The following is a 19,512-nucleotide window of genomic DNA, read 5'->3' as shown; positions in this document are numbered from 1 at the left end:
CAAGACACTGTCTCAAAAAGGCTGACTTGGTGGATCAGTGACCCTAGGATCAATCCCTGGTACTAGTTGAAGCATTTACTGCTTACACTTAAATCTTTTTTTATTTTTGAAGGAAGGAGAAAGTTTTGCTTTGCTAGCAAAAGAGACTTCTGTCCCAGAGGCTGTGATTGTCTACACTTTCTTCAAAAGCAACTGGAGCCAATCTCAGCAATTTAGCAAGACCCTGTCTCAAAATGAAAAATTAACAGTGCTGGGATGTATCTCAGTGGTAGAGTGCCCTTTGGTTCATTCCCTGTACGCCTCCCCCACACACACTCAAAGCCTCATCCCAACCTTAGTCACTGGATACTCAAATGGGGTACTATTACTGCCAGAGTAGTGGGTGCAACCTGTGACATACTCCTTCTGTAATATGGAACATGGCTGTCATGTGAATTCAAGGAACAAAATTCATGGACACAAGAATGAGAGTGAAGTAACAATTTATTAGAGTAATGGCAGAGCTGAGGGAGGTGGTCCCGAGTGAGGGTAACTGCTGTTGTAGAGGTTTTTACAGGCTTGATACATCCCTATAGGTGATTGGTGGGATATAGGATTCAGAAAGGAGGCCAGTCTATTTTGTCATCAGCAAAACCAGGAGAAAAGTGATTTCTCATCCTTCGTTAGCACAATGGTGGTGGGGTGAGGGCCTGTTGGCACAAGAGAAAACACCTTTTGCGGTTGAGTCTAGCAGCTATCATGACCTGGACCAACTGGCTTCAGAAGCTTGATCTCCCAGTCTTCTCTCCCTCCATTACTTTGCTGAGACCCTTTTCCCCTCTGTTGATGGGTGGTCTTTCTCACTACCTCTGAAGTGGGTGCAGATGTTATTTTTGTTACACAGGTGAGGAATCGTGGCTAAGAAGGGCTAGAGGTAGCATTTGAACCCAGGTGGTCCATGTCAACCCCAAGAAGTAGGGTTTTTCAATACCAGGTGGTAGCACTTAAACCCAGTTTGTTTAGAATGCCCAACCAAGAATGTGTGCTAGCTCTGGATGGCCACCTGCCCCTTACCAGGGAATCAAATGCATGTAGGGTCTTTAAAGGAAGTAAGAGCAGGTTTTGTGTGCTGAAGGTGGCTGATGACTTGCAGAGCAGGACAATGTCCAAATGCCCCAGATAGGTGGTGTGGAGGTTCTTTTCTGTAGTGAAAACCGGCTCCAGCCTGGAGGGTAAGGGAAGGTTAGGCCCCAACCTCCAGGTCAGGGGCTTCAACTACGCATCACTCTGAGTTGACTCCATCTCTAAGCTCTAGTTAGACCACCCTGTTGGCAATGGAGCTTCAGACTGCATCTCTAGTGTGACCTCTGTCCCAAAGGCTACCCTGAGGGTTCAGTGAACAAGGTCAAAGTCCTTGGTCTTTGCAACTGAGCAGGAGTTATTACTATTGACAGTCTGCAGTCTGAGAGCCAGGCTCTGGACTTCTTCCTCCACAGCTAGGTACTTAAAGTCATCCCTCGCCCCTGTCCCATGTTCATGGAGGTCAGGACAGGTAGATCAGGAAGAGGAGTAGGCTTAGCCCTTGGGGCTGTAGCTGAGCCTGGGGTCCTACCATGGCTGTTCAAGAAAAACCTAGTATACATGTATGGGAACAAATCACCAAAGGTGTAAGGTGCTGAGAAACCAAATAGAGATAAATCCAGGATTGCATAAAATGCAGTTTATTAGGGCTAAGGAAAGAAGTCTTGGGCAGCAACAGGAGGGTCCCTGCACCTTGAGGCAGGAGGAAGGAGTGGATATGCTAAACAAAGGTAGCCCACAGCCAACTGGGATATGCCTGGGCTTTCTCAAAAAGAAGTGTGTGTGTGGTGGAGGAGCGGGGGAAGCAACAAAAACTATTAATATGTCAAATGACAGTTAAGCTAGCTGACTACCTTAATAGCTTGATTTATCCTGTGAGTTTGAGTGTGTAGCAGGGTTGTTTGGCAGGTAAATGGTTATGACCCAGGTGGCTTTAGTTATGTCAGATTGGATTCTGACAAGGGATCCAGTGTTTTGAAATGGTCTTGCTAAGCCTGAGCCTAAACTTGAGATCTTTCTGACTCGGCTTTCTGAATTGCTGTTGTTACACTCGTCCCTTTTTGATGGGAACAGTATCCCTGACCTCAGGTCAGAAGTGTGGTGGCCACTGAGAACAGGAACTATGGCCCCTTGTTGCTAGGCAGATGTGGCTGAGAGGTACCGGACAGTGTGTTATGTCCTAAGGGCACAGAGCAGTGTGGGGTAGTAGGAAAGGGCCCAGAGCCAGGCTGTTTCCTCATCTGAGGAATTGGTTGGTAACAGCATGTCCCCAGAGTAATAAAAGACTCCCTTCTCCATGAACGTGTGCAGTGTTAGTTCAGAGGCAGCCTTTGTCCAATCAGACTACATTACTGGTCAGAGGAACCAGTAATGTACTTGGTACTGGTTGGGATGACAGCTCTGGGGCAGACTGAAGGGTATAGGGCTCAGTTTTCATTGGGCAGGGCAGGCACACTGGCCAAAACAGATAGCAAGCGTGTGTATATGTCAATCCCACGGAGGAACACCGTCTCATGCAACCGCTCATCATGGTCATGCAGCAGCACAGGCGTGTGGTTCATGGGTGAGAAGCCCAGAGCTGGGATCCCCACCTGCAAGAGCAGGAAAGAGCTATTAGGGGAAAACCTGCATTCAGACCAGCCCATTGCCCAGCACTGTAGTGCAATCAGCTCACCGCACGGAGATAGCGGCTGTCAGTGGCAGCAGGGAAGATCTCAGGTTCCAGAGTGAGGTTCCTGCAGATGGAAGAGCCTGATGAATGAAAGGGGATAGAGGAGAGGGCAAGGGAAGAATTAGAGGGGTAAAGGAAGGCAGGGAGAGAAGCAGGTTGCTGGGCTGTGTGAGGGCTGTGTGAGGGCTGGTGGGTGTGCTCACATGTCCTTGCAGGCCCGGTTAAAAGCTGCCCACCAGGGGTTTGCATCATCAGTAGGTGTCACTCGGGGCTTCATCCACCTCTGGAGGAGAGGAAGGATGGCAGGATCAGGACAGGCCTGCGCATCTCACCCTATTTCTCAAGAGTAGGTCATGCCTGGTACAGGGCACACCTCATTCCCATTTATGAGAGACATTGAGGTGGTCAGTGCAGCCACAGGCCATCTTCCAGGACCTCAAATGCCCTATGTCTAGGACCTTTCCACGCCTTCCATCTACTTACCTCTGTCCATCCTTCAGATCCCAGCCCAAGTACCCCTTCCTCAAGATGGCTCCCCCAGACCACTGGTCCAATACCAGATTAAATGTTCTGAGTTTCTCCCCTTTCCTGGATAACGTGTACACACTCATATCAAAGCAATACTAAGTAAATATTTGACAATATCTGTCTCTCCCCTTCATGCTCTGAGGACTATGAGGGTAAGAAATAAGCCTAATTTTTCTCCCCACTATATATCCCAGCACCCACAATGGCCTTTACATCTAATGCTCATTGAGTGATAAAATGTCTCTCAAATGCCCAGATATATGCAGATACACATAGCACACACTCCCATACCGTCACACATTTGGTAAGCCCAGTCTTTCCCCAGTCCCAACACTATCCCATCATAGATAGGTCCCAAGTTGGCACCTGAACAAACTCGAAGGTGACACCCTCACCAGCCGCCTGGCACCAGCTCTGCAGCTGCTTCTCAAAAGCCTGAGAGAAGGGAAACAAGCCGACCCCTTAGGCAATTCTTTGAGCCTCCAGGGCATGATAAAAGGTGCAGGTTCTCTCCCTCTAACCCAGGCAGAGGCAGCACCTGCAGGTCCACATCCGGTGCCAAACGGAAGTCAAAGCTGGCGCTCATAGTGGCAGGTACCACATTATAAGCCACACCACCCTCTAGCTTAGTCAGGTTCACGCAAGTTACGGCCCCCTCTTTCAGGTGAGGGTTTGACTGCAGCCTTTAGTTGGGAGTAAACAGATAAAAGAAAGTGGTTCAGCCTCCCTCTTCTCTCAGCCCCCCAGGGCCACCCCCACCCCACCCCATTCCCAGGCTGCCTTACCTCTGCCTCTCCTTCTCTCTAAATGCCAAGATGGAGCTCACAACCTTGTGCTAGGAGAGCATGAGGTGAGATGTGAGAGTGGCCCCAGGATAGAACCTCCCAAACACCCAGATTCACCAAGGACCATTCCGCACCAACTTCTCTGCTGCTGTGTCCTCAATGAAGCGTGACCCATGGCCTGGCTTCCCACTGCTGGTAAACCGCACCCCTGGGGAGATGTAGAGGGAAGAGAGGAAGAGAGTATTTTTGGCATGAGAAGGCTGGAGATGCAGTCATCCCTGGGATGGGCCCAGGTGTCCCCCTTATTCCAAGCACCTCTGACAGGGCCCTGTCCTGCTTGGAATCATAACATAGAGCTGTTCCTGCCCATAGTCAGAACTTGCCCTCAGAAGCTTAGGAAAGAGGCTGGGGATACAGCTTAGTTGGTAGAGTGCTTGCTTTGCATGCACAAGGCCCTGGATTCAATTCCTGGCACCACCAAAAAACAAACAAACAAACAAACAAAAAATACCCCAAAAAACAGAAGCTCAGGAAAGAGGAGAATAGGCAGGAAGGGGTGAGAGGCAGAGGCCCTGGTTTCCAGGCCTATTCAGGACTCAACTCAATATGTGATCCTTTGTAGGCCATTGCTTTCTGGTCACCCATATATATAGCAAACCCTGCCCTCCAGGCCCATACTCACACCAGAGGCTCCGCTCACTATAAAAGACAGTGAAGGCGTCAGTGGGGTTGGCCAGGCCTGAGGGGAAAAGGAGGTTCAGAGAATGGAGTGACCTAGCCCCCACCAGCAGTCTCCTTACTTCCATCCTGGTTGATTGGAAGCTTGCCAACCTACTCACCCTCATCCAGGGCGAATCCCACCCTTAGGGCCTGGAACTCAGGTCGCTGTACAAACAGCTCCATGCCTTTGTGACCCCCAATCTCCTCATCTATAAAAGCACGGGACTTGTGATGAGGGGGCCACCCACTGACACACCCCTTCCTTCCCCAAAGTTGCCCTCCTCCACAAGTCACTCCTACCAGGCACAAAGGTCAAGTGGATGGTTCTAGGAAAACGGTGGCCCTCGAACTTCAGCCTTCTCACAGCTTCCAGGTACCTGAGGGGACATAAGCCAAGTGCTACAGGAGCTACTAGGTGCTTAGAGTGGCCCAGCAAGCAGGGCCAGCAGTGCTAGCAAGTGCAGTCCTACCTTGCTATGACCTGGCAAGTGCTCCAGAAAGTCCCTGCCCATCTCTGAACCTCAGTCTTCCCATCCATGCAATGGTAATGGAAATAATTCTTGCCCAAGGTAGGGGTCAAGATCTTTCTTAGCACTGAAGTTCTTCAATCACACTCCTAGGTCCTGGGTCAGTCTATTGGTCCAGTGGGAACACTGTGGGGGACTGGGAATAGAGAATACTCACTGAATGCTGACACTCTTCATGTCCTGGGTGCCCCTGGCATAGATGTAGCCCTCAGAATCCTTGAATGCCTCAAAGGGGTCATGACTCCAATGTTCCTGTGGGTAGGTATGGGAAGAAGAGGTGATAGGAAGGGTGGTGAGGGGTACAGAAGAGGACTGAAGAAGGTAGCTGATCACCACCTGGCACAGAATCAATGCTGGACAAAGACTGCTTGAGTGGAATAATGGCATACAGATGTCAAGAGTTAGTGCTGCATCAATTAGAACAAACTTTTTTAAATGCTATTAAAAAAAAGAAAAGAGTTAGTGCTGGGACCAGAAGCTTGGACTTCTGAGGTCTACATTCTGTGAGTAAGCTAGGCCTGCACATGCCCCTCCACACATACCTTGAAGACAGGTACCACATCCATGTGGGAGTTGAGCAAGATGGAGGAGAGTGTAGGGTTAGTGCCTGGCCAAGTTAGCACAGTGACCACATAGCCAGGTGTCACCTAGAGAGGGTCAAAAGGGAAGCTGGTCAGTGCAGAATGAGGAGGTGCCCCAGGCCCATTGCCCCTCCCCACCCAGGGCCCCAGGCTCACCTCCACTTTCTGACAGCTCAGGCCCATCTGATGGGCTCTCTCCTCAAAGAAGGCCACAGCAGGCCCTGGGGACATAGAGAATCTTGGGGCTCTTTCTGCCTACCCATAGCTTTCACCAGCCCAGGCATCCAAGAACAGACCCAGAAATGGGCTGCTGCCTCCCCATCACAATTCCACATCCCTCGGATGCCTTCAGATGCATTTCTGTCCCCAAGGAGAAAGGTTTTTTTGGTCAGTGTGTGACTTTGTGGAAGACAAGAGTAAAGTTCAGGACTGGAAGCAGGTGTTATTCTTTGTGTGTGTGTGTGTGTGTGTGATGCTGGGGATTGAACTCAGGGCCATTGCTAATGCTAGGCAAACATTCTATCACTGAGTCACATCTCTAGCCCTTTTAAAATTCTATTGAGACAGGTTGGCCTGGAACTTGCAGTCCTCCTGCCTCAGTTTCCCGAAGAGCTAGGATTATAGGTGTGCACCACCATGTCCAGCTTCAGGTGTTATTCTTCTTAAAAGTTGGGGAAATTATGGCCCAGATACATGAGAAGATTCACCCAACATCTCTCAGCTGACAAATCATGGGGCAGAAATTTGGATCCTTGTACACAGTTCCCAACTACCAATCTTGATTCCTAAGGGCCTTTGTCCAGCCCCAGTAGGCTCCGTGAAGGGCCTCTCCTTATGGGCCTCTCCCCATACCACTCCTGATCTGGGAAGTGAGGTGAGCCTGTTCCTTAACCAGCTGCCAGGAGTAACATTTGGAGCAGCACGGCCTCTGGGAAAAGTGCTGTCAACAGTAGAAGTGACTGCCTCATCTACTGACATTGCCATTTGGGGCACTACAGTAGTACTCTGCAGGGTGACAGGAGTTGGAGGTGGTTAGAGCACAGGCCCTGGGACCACCGTGTTCTCACCATAGTCAGGATTGGGGTGGACAGTGAGGATGCGCAGATACTGGCGGAACAGCGTCACAGACGGGTGCTCGGACTCAGGATCCTTGCTGGCCATGGCTCTGAGCGTGGTGAGCTGAGGGCAAAGTGAACAGTGAACTATCCCTCCCAGCAGCTGGGGTCCAGTGGACTCCACATACCTGCACACAGGCCTTCCCTACTGAGGTTCCCCGGAAGTTCCACAAGGAAAGGACACCTTATTGTGGAGCCCCTATTCTGTTCAGACGCTGTGCTGCCCGTTTTCAACGCATATTCTTATTTAATCCCCCAAAGAGCTCCAGGAAGTCTGTCTCTGAATGCCCATTTTATAAAGGAGACAGCTGAGGCTTAGAGAGGTTCCGAGACAACTGGAGTTGCTGAGCCAGGTCTGAATCAGGACACTGGCTCCCCACGCCCTCCACAGTAGCTTGGCTTTCATGCCAGGGAATCCCAGACACTTCTAGCCCTAGCCAAGACCCCCCACCTTACTTTTTCCTGGTCTTGGGCCCGCGCTCGCCTCTCAGCGACCGCTGCGTAAAGTGGCGGAGACTCCGGGTCCAGAGAGGTCGCGAGATAAAAAGTGCCCCGATCCGCCCACCACGCGGCTCAGAGCCTGGTAGCGGGGCGAAAACCGTAGATTGCGGGGAACAACCTTCCCAATCCCTGCGGCAGTGTAGGAACCTAGCGCCCTCCACCGTGTTATAGGAGCTTAGATCGGGATCCCGCCCCCTGGGCAGCTCAGGCGGCCGCCAGCTCCGCCCCGCTGGCAGCAAACTCGGGGCTGGCTCCACCCCCAGAAGGTCCCGCCCCCAGAGGACACCTCCTTCTCCTTCAGCCTCCGGATAGGACCCAAGGAGAAGAGGGCGGTCCCTGCTGCTAAAAGTGGCAGCGACAATGTTGGGTAGGAGCTAGCTCTTAAGGCGCCGGGCTGCAAAGGCCTGGCTTGTTTCCCCGCCCCCTCCCGCAAGACGCCTGCCGCTCTCCTTTTCGTGCCTTGACGGTTCAAGGAGGTCCTCCCAGACCTCAGCTCCGTGTGTAGTGAAGTTATTAATCAACATCTACCTGCTCCACACTGTGAGCGCCAAGAAGCTGGTCACGTATCCGCAGAATTCTGACCCTGGTCAGGCACAGAGCACCTGCCCAGACAATGTGCCAGGAATGAAGGATACATGGCATGGTTGGGAATATGTGTGACTTTGTGAGTGCGCCACGGTGTGGGCAAACCTTTGTATCAGTGGGCATGACCATATATGTGACAATATGAATGTGAGTTGGTGAGTGTGATGGGATGTCACTGAAAAAGATGCAATCGTGACACTATATGACAATGAGAGGTGGGGAAACAGCACACTCTTGGTGCCCTGTGCCAAACTGGCTCTTCTTCACCCACCAGAGACAGAGAAACAGACATAGATGTTCCCTTGGCCACCTGAAGGATACACAACTGTAGCTGCCCACTTGTGTACCAGGCTGCTCTTTGCACTCTCAGCCAGTTCTGCCCTCTGCTCCAGTGGCTGAGTCAGCTTGGCAGCCGCAGGAGTGGAAAACTTCAACCCCTGGACCAAGAAGCCTGAGAGGGTAAGGGAAGGGTCTGTCCCATCCCCCTTGGGGTTGAAGTCTCTGGTTGTTCACTCACACATAACAAAGGAGCCAACAAGCTTGTGATTCAGTAACAATGCTGTTTTAATTCTTAAACCTTGTTCCCCATCCCTCCATCTACAACTTCTATATTCCAAACGCAGCTCAGCTACACAGACCCTGGATTTCCCACCAATCCCAGTGGTCATACAGCAGCATTAACTCATACCTCTACTTCCCCCAGCTCCACATGACCAAATGCTCTGTTTACCAGACACATTCGATCCTACAAACGTCCTCTCTGCTAGATGTTACCATCATGTCTAACAGATGACTGAACTAAGGCATAGAGAAGTAAGGGCATACAGTGAGGAAGTGAACACCTCACTTTTAGATCCACAGTGTGCTGAAGTACCTCCTTCAGCCCTCACCTTCACCCACAACAGTCCCAGACTTGCCTCCCCTCCCACCTCTCAGAAAGTACACCAGGAAAAAAAAGCCTGTTACTCTCCAGGCAAAACAAAAACATTTTTCTTTATTGTGCCTGTGAAGTGAAATGAGATGTCCTGGCTGGGTCTGCCCCTTGGACCTCTGCCCTCCAATCCCAGGGACTGCATCCCTGGTGGAGAGAGAGTGGTGGTCCAGACCCTCCTAGCACAGGACAGGCCTAGGGCCTGGGAAGTGGGTTAGTTCAAGACAAATGGTCAAGGAAGTCAAGGAGGACAAGATGGAAGTCTTGTGGCTTGTGGAGGTAGCAGGCATGGCCCGCGTTGTGTATCTTCACCACAGAGTGGTTGGGCAGGTGGCGGAGCTGCTGCAGTGACTCTTGGGCCAGTTTGTGGTCCAGCTCCCCATACAGGATGAGGGTTGGGGTCTGCAGGGCAAGGCAAGAGGCTGTGATTCTGGGGCCTGGTAAGAATCTGATCCCCAAGCTATTACCTCCCAAATCCCCACCTCTTCCATCCAAAATCAGGGTTGGAAGAATGTCCCACCAAGCAACAAAAGATTGGAACAGGGTGCCACCAGGACCTTTGAAGATCCTTTTTCGAGTACCTTCACAGCCCAGAATTGCTCCTGGTTGTAGTTCTGCGTGGAGGTGGGTGCGATGGGCACGAATCCACGTAGCTGGTGGTGGCTTTGCATCAGGAAGGGCAAGGCGTAGTGGCCACTCAGTGAGGGGCTCACTAACACAGCATTCTGCACCTTCAGGTCCCGCAGAACTCGCTCCAGCAGCTCTGCCCTCCCTGCCTCTGTGCTTACTTCCTTTGAAGGTGCTGAGTTCCCAAAACCTGGGAATGGCAGCAAGTGCTAGTTGAGGGAGCTCCAGACTTCTTGCCCACCACAGTATGGACAAGGGAACCAGTGGTACATGGCACATGCTACCCCAAACTTCCTAGAAGTGATTTTTTTTGTAATGTAGTAGACCTGCTAGAAAAACATCTTTCAGCCAGTGGCACACGCTTGCAATTCCAGCCACTTGGGAAGCTGTGGCAGGAGTATCACAAGTTCAAGGCCAGCTTCAACAACTTCGTTAGAACTTGTCTTAAAATAAAAACTAAAAATAGCTGGTGATCTAGCTCAGTGGTAGAGCACCTCTGGGTTCAATCCTTAGTACCCAAAACAAAAACACCTAGCAATACCCAATTTGGGGGGAAGATGTAGAAAAACAGGCACTTTCATACATGACTAAAAGGAGAATAAATCTGCACAGCTTTTTGGAGGGTGAAGTAGTATTTTTTTCAGAACTTTAAATTGTGTGTCCTTTGATCCATCAATTGTTCTCAATAACTACCCTAAAAATATTATTGCCTCCGTGCTCAAAGAAGCATGTTCAAAAATGTTTTTGAGGATTTCAGCTAACACTGAAACTCTAAATCAATCTACATAGCCACCAGTAGAGGAATGGCAGGTCAAAGTTTGTCCATCCCTCCTATAGCCTACATTGCAGAGTTGACAGACAGGGAGGTTTGCAGGGACCAGCATAATCCATGAGTCATAGAATAGGGGGAGAAAACAAAATCACAGATGGATTTGTGGAGCCAGCAACATCACACCCCACTATCCCCACACTATCCTGCATATCATCTGTATTTCTATGTATGGAAATGCTGAGGAGAGGGTCTGGCAACCCCCAGCTGCTTAGAGAGGGAGAGAAATGTGGTACAATCTCTGAAGTATTCACTGTTTTGTGATTTTTTTTTTTTTTTTAAAGACAAGAATGATAGTATCAGTTAAGGGTGTAGCTCAGTGGTAGAGCATATGCTTAGCATGCATGCACGAGGCCTGGGGTTGAATCCCCAGCACCAAGGAAAGAGGAAGGGTAGTGGGGGGGTTGCTAATGTAGAATGATAGCACAAATCATTTGTGTAGTTAAACACAAAGTTACAGAGTTTGTGTCATATTTCTATTGGCTCTGACAAGCACACTGTAGTTTTCAAGGAAGAAAATACAAATACACATTTGTATACACATAGACATTTTCATGGTGCCATCTTGTGTTGTGACTGCTTGTCCAGACACTGGGGTTCAGAGGGCTCCCACGCCTTACCATAATGCTTCCCTACCCCTCCAATTTCCCCTTCTGGGAATCTGCCCTCCTTGTAATTGCTATTTCTTGCCTCCCTAGATCCAGGGGTGGGGGTGCTCACCTGGAAGGTCAAGGGCCACAGCCCGGTAGCCCCTCTGCGACAGTAGCTGCAGTGTGCCCAGCTGCTCCCATGTGTGGGAGTTAAAGGCCTTTCCATGAAGCAGCACCACCTCTACCCTGCAGGCATACAAGGAAATACATCCTGAAATCTGAGGCAGCCTACTGTTCTTTCTTCCTAGGCTTTCCTACTGCCTTCTTAGGTCCTGAGTACCCTGAGTCAAGCCAGGGTCCCTCAGGTCAGCACCCACCTGTGTGTCCGGTGGAGTGGAAGCACCTCACGGTAAAAGACGGGAGAGTTTCCTGGGGCAAGACCAACCAGGATTGTGACATTTGGTTCTCTCAAGAGCCAGGAAGTTTGCTCAGGGGGGCCAGGTAGTCCCACATACAGTAGCAGCATGAACAATAGACCTAGGCCCAGCAGAGCAGCCCAATACTGGCTCACGCAGGTCTGTACTGCAGTCTGGAGGAGGAGGGAGAAGGAAAAGAGGCAAGGCTGAGCCCCTACAAAGGGTCCCATCCCCAAACCCCAACCTGAAGCCCCCCACAGAGGAAGACCCTGGCCCTTCCCTTGCTCTGGATAAAGGACTGGGGGTTTAATACTCAGCTACTCCATATGCTAGGACAAAGGCTCAAACCCCCACAGTGTGAGGAGGTGCATCTGAGTTGTCCCTCTAGCACACAGCATGCTCAGTGACCATCATCCCTGACAGTTAAACCTACTTCAAGCACTTATAACAGCAGGCTCTTGCTCAATTTCTCACAACAAGGAGGTCCACAAAGAACATTAAAGAACAGACATAATTATAGGTCACTTACAAATGAGGAAATTCAGGTTCCAAGAGGTGAATTCTATTATTCAAGTAGCAAGAAGGGGGAACTAGGATTTGAACCCAGGGCTGGACTCCTAACCCTCAGGTCACACTTGGTTTGGAAGAAGGAAAGCATGGAAATGGGAGACAATGGATGAACTGCAGCCTCACTGCCGGACAGAGTGGTGAGGGCTTTTCAAGGAGAAAGACTATTTGAAGAGACCATCCACTGATGGCAGGTTTGGAAATAGTTCATTTTATCACTCTGTATATAATACTGCTAAAATCAGAATGTGTTTTACAGTTGATGGGAATATTTAATGGTTGACCACAGCTGTCGTTGGGAAGCTCACAGAGAATGTTGGTGATGGAGGAAATGCTGAGGCCTGAATCGGTGTGGGGCCAGGGAGGAGCGTGGTTCACCTAGAAATGGAAAAGGCAGCTGGAGGTTGGAGAGATGAATGCCACCACCCCCATATACAGACACACATACAGGTTCACACCAAAGGATTTGCTTCATGGACTCCTCCAGTATAGGGCTTTTGCCAGCCTAGTGGCAGAACCCAAACAGGTCAGGTAGCCCTGACTTTAAGACCAGTCTCGGCCAATTCCTGACCCTGAGTCTTTATGTCAGTAAAATGGTATAATTCTGGTTGCTCTCCCAATTCTTCTGTGAGATTTAAATAATACAGGGAATTTAAGGGGAGGTGGGCTTTGTCCCTATCATCATTTCTTGGGCCTAGGATGAACACAGCCTGCCTCCTCCTGGGATTCTGGTAAACAATCTTTATTGAGCACCAGCTAGGTGCCAGTCAGAGTTAGCCCGAGACCAGTCCTGGGTCACTCACCCCTCTGGGGGACATTTTAGGGAAATGTCCCCCAACCCCGCGCCTCCTGCCACCCCCACCCTGGGGTTCCAGAGTCAGGCGATAGGTGGGTAGTGGCAGCTCCTTTAGTGCTGATGGAAAACTAGAAGCCAGGTGGAGAAACAGAGCGCTCTTCTTTTCTTCCTAGTCACGAACAGCCTAGGGCACGTACCCACAATGAAGCACCTGCAACGCAGCGTTAATCCGGATTCCTACTAGACTGAGCTTTGGGGTCTGCTGAGAGGTTGGGGCGCCTCTCGCAGGAGGGAGGGGCGGGGCTTTGGTCCTTGCTTTGGCAATCTAGGGTGCAGCAGTTATGAACTTTGCAGAATTCCTGCAACCTGTTGCTCTATAGATGGGGTTGGGATGGGCGGGGTGGTGAGTAAAGTGCCGACTTTAGGCCACCTAAATATTGCGTCGACGACATGTGTCCCCACATGCACATAGACAGTCTTGACCCTATACGCTTTTCTTTTGCATGAGCTATTCCTTGTACGCACAAGCAGCCTCTTTGCGCACCCATTGGACCTTGCCCAGTCAATCCCTGGTAAAAATACTCTCGAAATCACGCGCACGGCCAGGCAACAGGAAGACTGACAGTGAACTCACACACTCTTTCAGAACGACATGTGTAGTGCGCCCTGGTTCATGCCTGTAATCCCAGCCACTTGGGAGGTTGAGGTACAAGGATTACGAATTTGAGGCCGGCCTGGGCAATTTAGCAATACCTTATCTCAAAGTCAAAAAAATTTTTTGGATGTGGCTCAATGGTAGAGGCTTGCACGGCATGTGCAAGGTCCTGTGTTCAAACTCCAGTATGACTGGAAAAAAAAAAAAAAAAAAAACCCACAAAAAAAACAAAACTCTAAAACAACCCACATGCAGCCCTCAGAAATACCCAAGCACACTGTTACACACAATCCTAAAACTACACTCACATAAGAAACACACAAGCACAGGCAGACAGAAATGCACCCCCAGGGAGACACAAGTAGATAATCACACATAAAGAAATACCCAAAAGTAGACACGCATAGAGCAAACAATACACCGCCCCCATATCAGTGCTAAGAAACAGACTGACAGATACACAAGCGCACACATCACATACCCACAGCCCCAAGAATACAGGCTACAGGCAGACACTTGCGTGCTCACACACACAACACACGAACACACGTACACTCCCTGCCCCAGAGCGGGCCCCCTCAGTAGGACTCTGCCCCAGGAGGCCGGCGAAAGATGGCCCGCCCCGGGGCCAGACTTCCTCCCAGGGGACACTCACCGGGCCGGCCCTGACGACCCGGCTGGCTACCGAGGGGCGGGGCCCGCTCCCGCCCAGGCGGGACCAGGAGCCAAACAGCGCCGCGGACATGGCGCTGCCTCCGTCACCCGGTCCGCGGCTCGGTGACTAGGCAGTGACGAGTGAGGCCACCGAAGCGCGCCTGCGCAGTCTGCAGCTGGCAGGCCGAGCTCCTAGTTAGCAAATAGTTCCAGAGGAAGGGACTGCGGATGGCGTCCCTGAGCACAAAGACCCAACCAGACCCGCTCGGTCCTCAATTTCCTAATAGTTTTGGCCCTAAGAGCTGGCGGAGAGCCCTCGGATTCTTCTTACCAGAACATCTTCACTTTAGTTCAGTTCTCTGTCGGTACAGTGAGATCGAGGAAAGGACCCACTGTACAGGGCTGTCCTAGGATTTAACCAAGTCTCTCAGCCTGGCATAGAGGCCTCCTTGTGTAAATGCCAGATAGTATTTGTTATTATGCAGCGCGCGCGCACACACACACACACACACACACACACACATCCAGGAGTGAGGCTTGAGTTTCTGTCTGCTCATGCAATCTTTCCTGGTTGGCGATGTGTGACCAACATTTGGTCCGTCCCAGGTTCAGGGCTCCGCGTGGTACCCAGACTCCGCACAAGGAAGCTGTGCAGAATGCACAGAACTCGTTTCTTATTACTACCCTGCAGAAGTGGGCAACATTCCACCCATTCTACAAGCGAGGAAACAGGCTTGAAGGAGTTGGGAAAACGATCAAGATCACCGGGCTAAACTTTGGCGGAGCCCTGCACTCAAACCTGAGATCATTAACTCCATGCAAGGCGCATTACTCGGCCTGGGCAGTCCTGACTGGAGATGAGGGCGATGGTGGGCAGGAAGGGAGCAGAGCAGGGATGCGATTCCGAAAGAGCCCGCATCCTCAAGGTGTACCAAGTCAACAGTGGAAATGTCACTGAGGGCTTCGGAAGCGCTCCCAGCCTCACGCCTGGGGCACGTGAGATGGGAGAAACAGATCTCAGTGAGAACAAGTTTAGCGGTGAGGACTGACTCAAAGGCCGCTGTGGCCACAAGAGGGCGCCCAGGAGCATGGGCCAGGCCCAGTCCCAGTCCCCAGCACCCGCCCCCGCCCCCGCCCCAAGCCAACCTCTTCCCTGCCTACCTCCCCACTTGCTTGCCTCCGGTGCGCGCGAGATCACGCAGCTCCCCAGGTACCCACCTTACTCTCCCGACGTTCTCTTCCTCTCTCCAGTCAGAACCCACCCCCACCTACCCCAAGTCTTCCCATCTCGTGGCTTCCTAGGTCCCCGCCTCCTGGGTCGCGCTGCCTCCCCACGGGTCCTCCAGACCTAGAGAGACAGACTATGGTCCCCAGAGTGAATCCAGTGAACCGTGCGGGGCGGATTTGATCGCGCCCCTTGACCAATGCGTTGGGCCCCAGCCGGCAGCACGTTGAGCACCGCGCGCTCCTTGCAGGCTAGAACTCCAAAGTCCTTGCCCATAGGGCACTTGGGTTTCAGCCTCTAGAAAATGGGCATTTTACCGTAAAGTTGGACTTCCTCGAATGGCCTGCAGTGCCAACTCACGATCTGTACCAGTGCGTTGGAGAAGATGAGGTTGATAAGCAAATTACTTTTCGTGGATTGAACATTTACTCTGATGCGAGTATTTTACATGCGTGGCCTCATTTAATCCTAACCACCTATGAGCTAGTTCTATTGCATTGTCCCCATTTGTAGAAAAGGATAATAACGATGAGAACAATAGCCCGTAATGAGAGCCCCACTATTATTTATTTTCTCAAGCTCTTAATAAAATTCATAATGCTTTGAGGTAAGCTTTATTGTCCCCATGTTGCAGATGAGGAAGTTGAGGTCGAAGGGCACATAAGTGAGTAAGTGGCAGAGTCAAATATAACACCTTTGTCTTCCTGACCCTGAAGCTTGATTCTAGAGCCCTGGAGGCCTCCTTGCTACTCCCTCCAGGACCCCCCTCTGTGGCAGCCTCTCTGTTGTACCTGGGCAGGATGATCTGTGGCTCCTCATCAGCCTGGCTTTCAACCACAGGCACTTCAGCAAACAGCAGCAGGAATGGCAAGTGTGGAGCAGCGAGAGGGCACCATCCAGGTGCAGGGCCAGAGCCTCTTTTTCCGGGAGGCACGGCCTGGAAGTGGACAGGCTGCTGGCTTCCCTGTGCTGCTCTTGCATGGTATCCGCTTCTCCTCTGAAACCTGGCAGAACCTGGGTACACTGCACAGGCTGGCGCAGGCTGGCTACCGAGCTGTGGCCATTGATCTGCCAGGTACTTCTGGGGCAGGCTTCTGGGTAGGGGTTGGGTAGGTCCTACCTGGGACCCAAGGCCTGGGACTGGAGGACTGGGAGGACCTAAGAGTTGGGTGTACACTGCAAGTGCCGTTGTGCTTCTCCACTGTTGATCTAGATGGGGCTTGGACACTACTCAGCTCCTCACTGTTACCCTGGGTGGTGCCTCAGTGTCTCTGAGCCTTATTTTTTCAACTGTAATGGGAGATACCAAACTCAAGTATGGGGTTGCCCTTAGTGAGAATGGAATAAGATTATCCATGTGAATATATGGCTAGTGTCTGACATACAGTAATAGGTACTAGGCTCATTGGAAGTTAAAGCATTTTGACAACCATATTCACAGGTTGTTGGAAGACTTGAGGAGTAAGACTTGAGTCTCCTGGAAACGTGTCGGGTATGGCAGGGCCTGATGGGTGGCCAGGCTTCTAGTTGTCATCCCCCATGTAGAGCTCTGAGTTGGGCTCTGGAAGAGGTAGGGACAGCCTCCAGAGAGCTTGTTTTAACCTGGACTACCAGGCCCCAGCTCTTGGTGTCAGGTGTGGGAAGGGAGGCATGGCTGATCTAATCCCCTCAGAGGCTAGGGCTGGTATGGTTTCAGGGCTCAAGGGCAGGCCTCCAACCCTGCAGGATTTGTTCCAACAGTGGGTTGGGCTGAACTTCAGGGCGAAGGTCTGGAGCTAAGTTACCGGTGGTGGGGACTGACTGGATGTGGTGGGGCAGACATGTGATCCTAACAACTCCAAAGGCTGAGGCAGGAGGAGCGCAAGTTCTAGGTCAGCTTCAGCAACTTAGGGATGCCCTGTCTCAAAAGAAAAAAACGAATGGGATGTAACTCAGTGGTAGAGTGCCCTTGGGTTCAATCCCCAGTATGGTGGTGATGAGGTGGGGACTAACTGATTGGAAAGTGAAGGTCTGAGTGCAAAAGTGGCCCCTCAGCCCCTTTTCTCCAGGACCCTACTCTGTGCCAATTCAGGGCCAGGTGCCCTTTAATCAACAGTCTTCAATGGCAGGTACTTTTGTTATCCCCTCTTATCAGGGGAAACTGATGAGCTGAGAGAGGGCTGATGGGACTTGCTGAAGGTCACAGGGACAGTAAATGGAGAATTGGAACTTGGATTCAGCACTGTTAGACTTCAGAGCCTGATTCTTTCCTGGATACTGTTGGGGGGGGGAGGTGGGCACAAACATGGAGGGAAATGCTTATGTTTACCACAGTTATGATAGATTAGGCTGCTGTAGTTGTAAACCTGGGCTACTGGGTATGAGTAGGAACCTGGGCACAGAGAGATTGAGGTCCCTGGGAGGGCTTCCTGGAGGAAGGGACCCTTGTTTTCCCATTCACTGTCCCTGTCTTGTCTCTCCCATACCTGAATCCCTGCAGGTCTGGGCCGCTCCAGGGAAGCAGCAGCCCCTGCCCCTATTGGGGAGCTGGTCCCCGGCAGCTTCCTGATGGCCATTGTGGATGCCTTGGAGCTGGGCCCCCCAGTTGTGATCAGTCCATCATTAAGTGGCATGTACTCCCTGCCTTTCCTCACGGCCCCCGGCTCCCAGCTCCGGGGCTATGTGCCAGTGGCCCCCATCTGCACTGACAAAATCAATGCTGCTGACTATGCCAATGTGAAGGTACCCTTGTGTGGGAAAATAAGACACCCCTGCCAAGAGCCAGAGTCTTCCTCAACTGGGGGATGGGTAACCAAGGGGTGGCTTCTGGGAGAAACTGACCACCAACTTCCATCCTTTTGGTGTACTTAGAAGATTTCTGTACTAAACTCTGTGCTAAATTGTGTGCCAGGGGAGACACAAATCCATGCCCCCCAACCTACTGAGCCAGCTTGTCTCTTCTCAGGGTGTCAACACTGATGGCTAGAACTGACCTTCTGGAAGCTGATATGGTAGGCCCTGTTGACTCTGCTCCCTTTTCCTTTCAGACTCCTGTCCTAATTGTATATGGAGACCAGGATCCCATGGGTCCCACCAGCTTTGAGCACCTGAAGCAGCTGCCCAATCACCGAGTGCTGGTCATAGAGGGGGCTGGGCACCCCTGTTACCTGGATAAGCCTGAGGAGTGGCATGCAGGGCTGCTTGACTTCCTGCAGGAGCTAGCATGAGACTTAGCCCTGCTGATGGGGTGGACTGCCTGCCTACCTGCCTTGAGAACCTCTCTTCTCTCCTACATGGGTTCTGGCTTATGCACATGCAACAGGTGTGTCTATGTCTGAATTCTTGTCTTTTGGGGGTTTGTCTGCCTTTTCTACTTTCTCTTGCAATGACAGATTGAGGAAGTAAAATCAAGAGAAAAAAACAAAAAACAAAACAAAACAAAAAAAACTAAGGAATGAGGAACATAATCTGGTGGAGGGTAATTCATGAACTTCTCCTACAGGCTTTTCTGCTTGGCCTTCACTCCTTCCTCTGCTCTGATCTGCTCTGCCCTGCTCTCACCTACACCTCCACCTTCTTCTTTATGCCCTATAGGTCCTCTTAGGCCCACATGCACTTACACATTTGAGGCCGTCTATGTTCCCAAATAGGACATTTCACCTGGGAGCAAACCACACAGGTACATGTAACTGAACTGGCATGCACATTCTCATGTGGCGAGTGCATTGCATGCACATAACAAAAATGCTTGCACAGAAACATGTACACTTCCACCCATGCAGACCTCACTGGGGAAGTGGGGACCTCACACGCCAGCCTTTGCTGTAGACCCTCTTGCTAGGCTTAGGGTGTGGCCAGCCTAGGCTCCACCCACAGGCTGCAACTTGTCCCAGCCCATAATTGCTCCCCAAAAGGGGAGGATCATCCCTCTGCCGATCAGATCTCCCTGTTTTTTTCCCTTCCTTCATGGGGCTCCACACTTTCCCAGGTTATTAGGCCTGGGTCTTCTCAGCTACGCTTGTTCCTGCTTGGATTGGGGGTGGGGGGGGTGGGAAGATGGATTGTGAAGGTCGGTAATATAAAGTGATGCAATTAGACCCCACAGGCTCTTGCTTTCTCCGGAGCACCGCCCATACCTCCGCCCCTTGGGACTGCCACTGTGGGCCCCTC

General features: G+C 51.3%; 2 protein-coding genes across 5 annotated transcripts; one reads left to right on the top strand and one right to left on the bottom strand.

The window, feature by feature from the left end:
• Positions 1 to 1,679: 1,679 nt before the first annotated feature.
• On the bottom strand, positions 1,680 to 14,273 carry LOC306670811 (aminoacylase-1). 3 transcript variants are annotated; one of them, XM_079155797.1, is made up of 16 exons: positions 14,140 to 14,273; positions 11,181 to 11,296; positions 6,940 to 7,051; positions 6,029 to 6,093; positions 5,834 to 5,938; positions 5,449 to 5,543; positions 5,065 to 5,141; positions 4,884 to 4,973; positions 4,727 to 4,783; positions 4,179 to 4,252; positions 4,045 to 4,094; positions 3,798 to 3,942; positions 3,626 to 3,694; positions 2,935 to 3,014; positions 2,735 to 2,795; positions 1,680 to 2,651 (listed from the first exon to the last, which is right to left on the bottom strand). In XM_079155797.1, the coding sequence occupies exons 2-16, from the start codon at positions 11,274 to 11,276 to the stop codon at positions 2,487 to 2,489; spliced, it is 1,341 nt and encodes a 446-aa protein (XP_079011923.1). In that variant the 5' UTR covers positions 11,277 to 11,296; positions 14,140 to 14,273; the 3' UTR covers positions 1,680 to 2,486. The 3 variants fall into 3 exon arrangements, with proteins under 3 accessions (XP_079011923.1, XP_079011922.1, XP_079011924.1); XM_079155796.1 differs by lacking the exon at positions 14,140 to 14,273 and adding an exon at positions 11,428 to 11,560; XM_079155798.1 differs by lacking the exons at positions 11,181 to 11,296; positions 14,140 to 14,273 and adding an exon at positions 7,444 to 7,691.
• A 966-nt stretch (positions 14,274 to 15,239) lies between these two features.
• On the top strand, positions 15,240 to 19,398 carry LOC306670814 (putative protein-lysine deacylase ABHD14B). Of its 2 annotated transcripts, none has more exons than XM_079155805.1 (4): positions 15,240 to 15,348; positions 16,204 to 16,438; positions 17,843 to 18,084; positions 18,390 to 19,398. In XM_079155805.1, exons 2-4 carry the CDS (start codon positions 16,228 to 16,230, stop codon positions 18,567 to 18,569), a joined length of 633 nt encoding a protein of 210 aa, XP_079011931.1. In that variant the 5' UTR covers positions 15,240 to 15,348; positions 16,204 to 16,227; the 3' UTR covers positions 18,570 to 19,398. The 2 variants fall into 2 exon arrangements, with proteins under 2 accessions (XP_079011931.1, XP_079011932.1); XM_079155806.1 differs by having other exon boundaries at positions 15,273 to 15,348; positions 16,080 to 16,438.
• Positions 19,399 to 19,512: the final 114 nt, after the last annotated feature.

This window comes from Sciurus vulgaris (genome assembly GCF_902686455.1).
Source record: "Sciurus vulgaris genome assembly, chromosome: 10".
NCBI classification, from domain to species: domain Eukaryota; kingdom Metazoa; phylum Chordata; class Mammalia; order Rodentia; family Sciuridae; genus Sciurus; species Sciurus vulgaris.
Note: the sequence above shows the minus strand (reverse complement) of the source record. Positions and strands in the feature narration are given on the sequence as shown.